This window comes from Ailuropoda melanoleuca, unplaced genomic scaffold (genome assembly GCF_002007445.2).
Source record: "Ailuropoda melanoleuca isolate Jingjing unplaced genomic scaffold, ASM200744v2 unplaced-scaffold61700, whole genome shotgun sequence".
Lineage (NCBI taxonomy): Eukaryota > Metazoa > Chordata > Mammalia > Carnivora > Ursidae > Ailuropoda > Ailuropoda melanoleuca.
In genome coordinates this window covers 1-1,026 of record NW_023235727.1, presented here as the reverse complement: position 1 = coordinate 1,026, position 1,026 = coordinate 1, and the positions used below count along the sequence as shown (strand labels likewise).

Sequence of the window (1,026 nt, the reverse complement as noted above, 5' to 3'; positions counted from 1 at the left end):
CGCTGCGAGCTCCTTGCCATTATTGAACAAGTAGCGACTTTCCATTGCTGCAGCTAGACCAGGATTAATATAGCACAACATTGCCTCATTCACTCAAGTTCCCCACCTTCCAAAAGTTAAACCTTCTTTGAAATTTCCCATAGTGAGGCTTCCTAGGCATATTAAGTGGGACAAATGTGAGCTCCCACGGCAAGCATTTGGCCAGAATCAACCAAGACGTTGCCTCCGCTATATATAGCGATTCACTACACATTCCAAAGTTAAGTCACTAGTCAACCCTTTTCGCCATTGATCGTATACATTTTGCTGGTGCGCTTAACACGTGCCAAGGATCTCTGAAATGTGTTTAACTGATATTGCATCACCAAATTTTTCATGGTCGTCATTTTTAACCTTGATATCCTTATAGGTCACTAAAGAAAGTCTCCTACTACAGATGATGCCGTTTATTACATTAATGTAGCATGTCCTTTAAATAGTGGAGGGGCATTTTCACAAGTTGTTCACTTTGTGACGGGGGAATGACGAGCTACTCATTGCAGATGTAATCCTACGAAATTGTTCATTTAGAAGCCATGGACTTTCAGCTGGTCATCCTTTGCCAGTCCCACCTCAACGAGGAACTGGCATGCGTTTTTTCGCTGGTCCCCTTGAAGCTGAATTACCTCTCCGTATTCTGGGTGCTCAACCACAGTACCATTGCAGGCAAATTTCTTTTTGAACGCCTTAACTAACTTCTTTTTATCGTAATCATCTGAAATCCCCTGTACGGTGGTAAGAGTCTTCCTCCCGTTTCTCTGTTGGATTCTTATGTGAATAGAATCCTCTGTCCCAGCTGGGAGCCAGTCATCACCCTTAGTTGCATCAGCAAAGGGGTCGAAAGACTGGAGGTTCTGGATAGCGGACATACGATACGCTTCTCTTTCCTCAATAGAAACGGTCGAGGGAGAGTTGACGGGGTGGTTGAAGTCAGCGGTAGCGAGGACGGCTCAGATGACTAACCAGCTGGCGCTAGACACAATAAGG

The 1,026-nt window shown here is 44.8% G+C and overlaps 1 protein-coding gene across 1 annotated transcript; it reads right to left on the bottom strand.

Annotated features, from left to right (window-relative positions):
- Positions 1-566: 566 nt before the first annotated feature.
- On the bottom strand, positions 567-908 carry LOC117799991 (eukaryotic translation initiation factor 1-like). The gene has a single exon (XM_034652516.1). It carries the CDS (start codon positions 906-908, stop codon positions 567-569), a length of 342 nt encoding a protein of 113 aa, XP_034508407.1.
- Between the last annotated feature and the right edge of the window lie 118 nt (positions 909-1,026).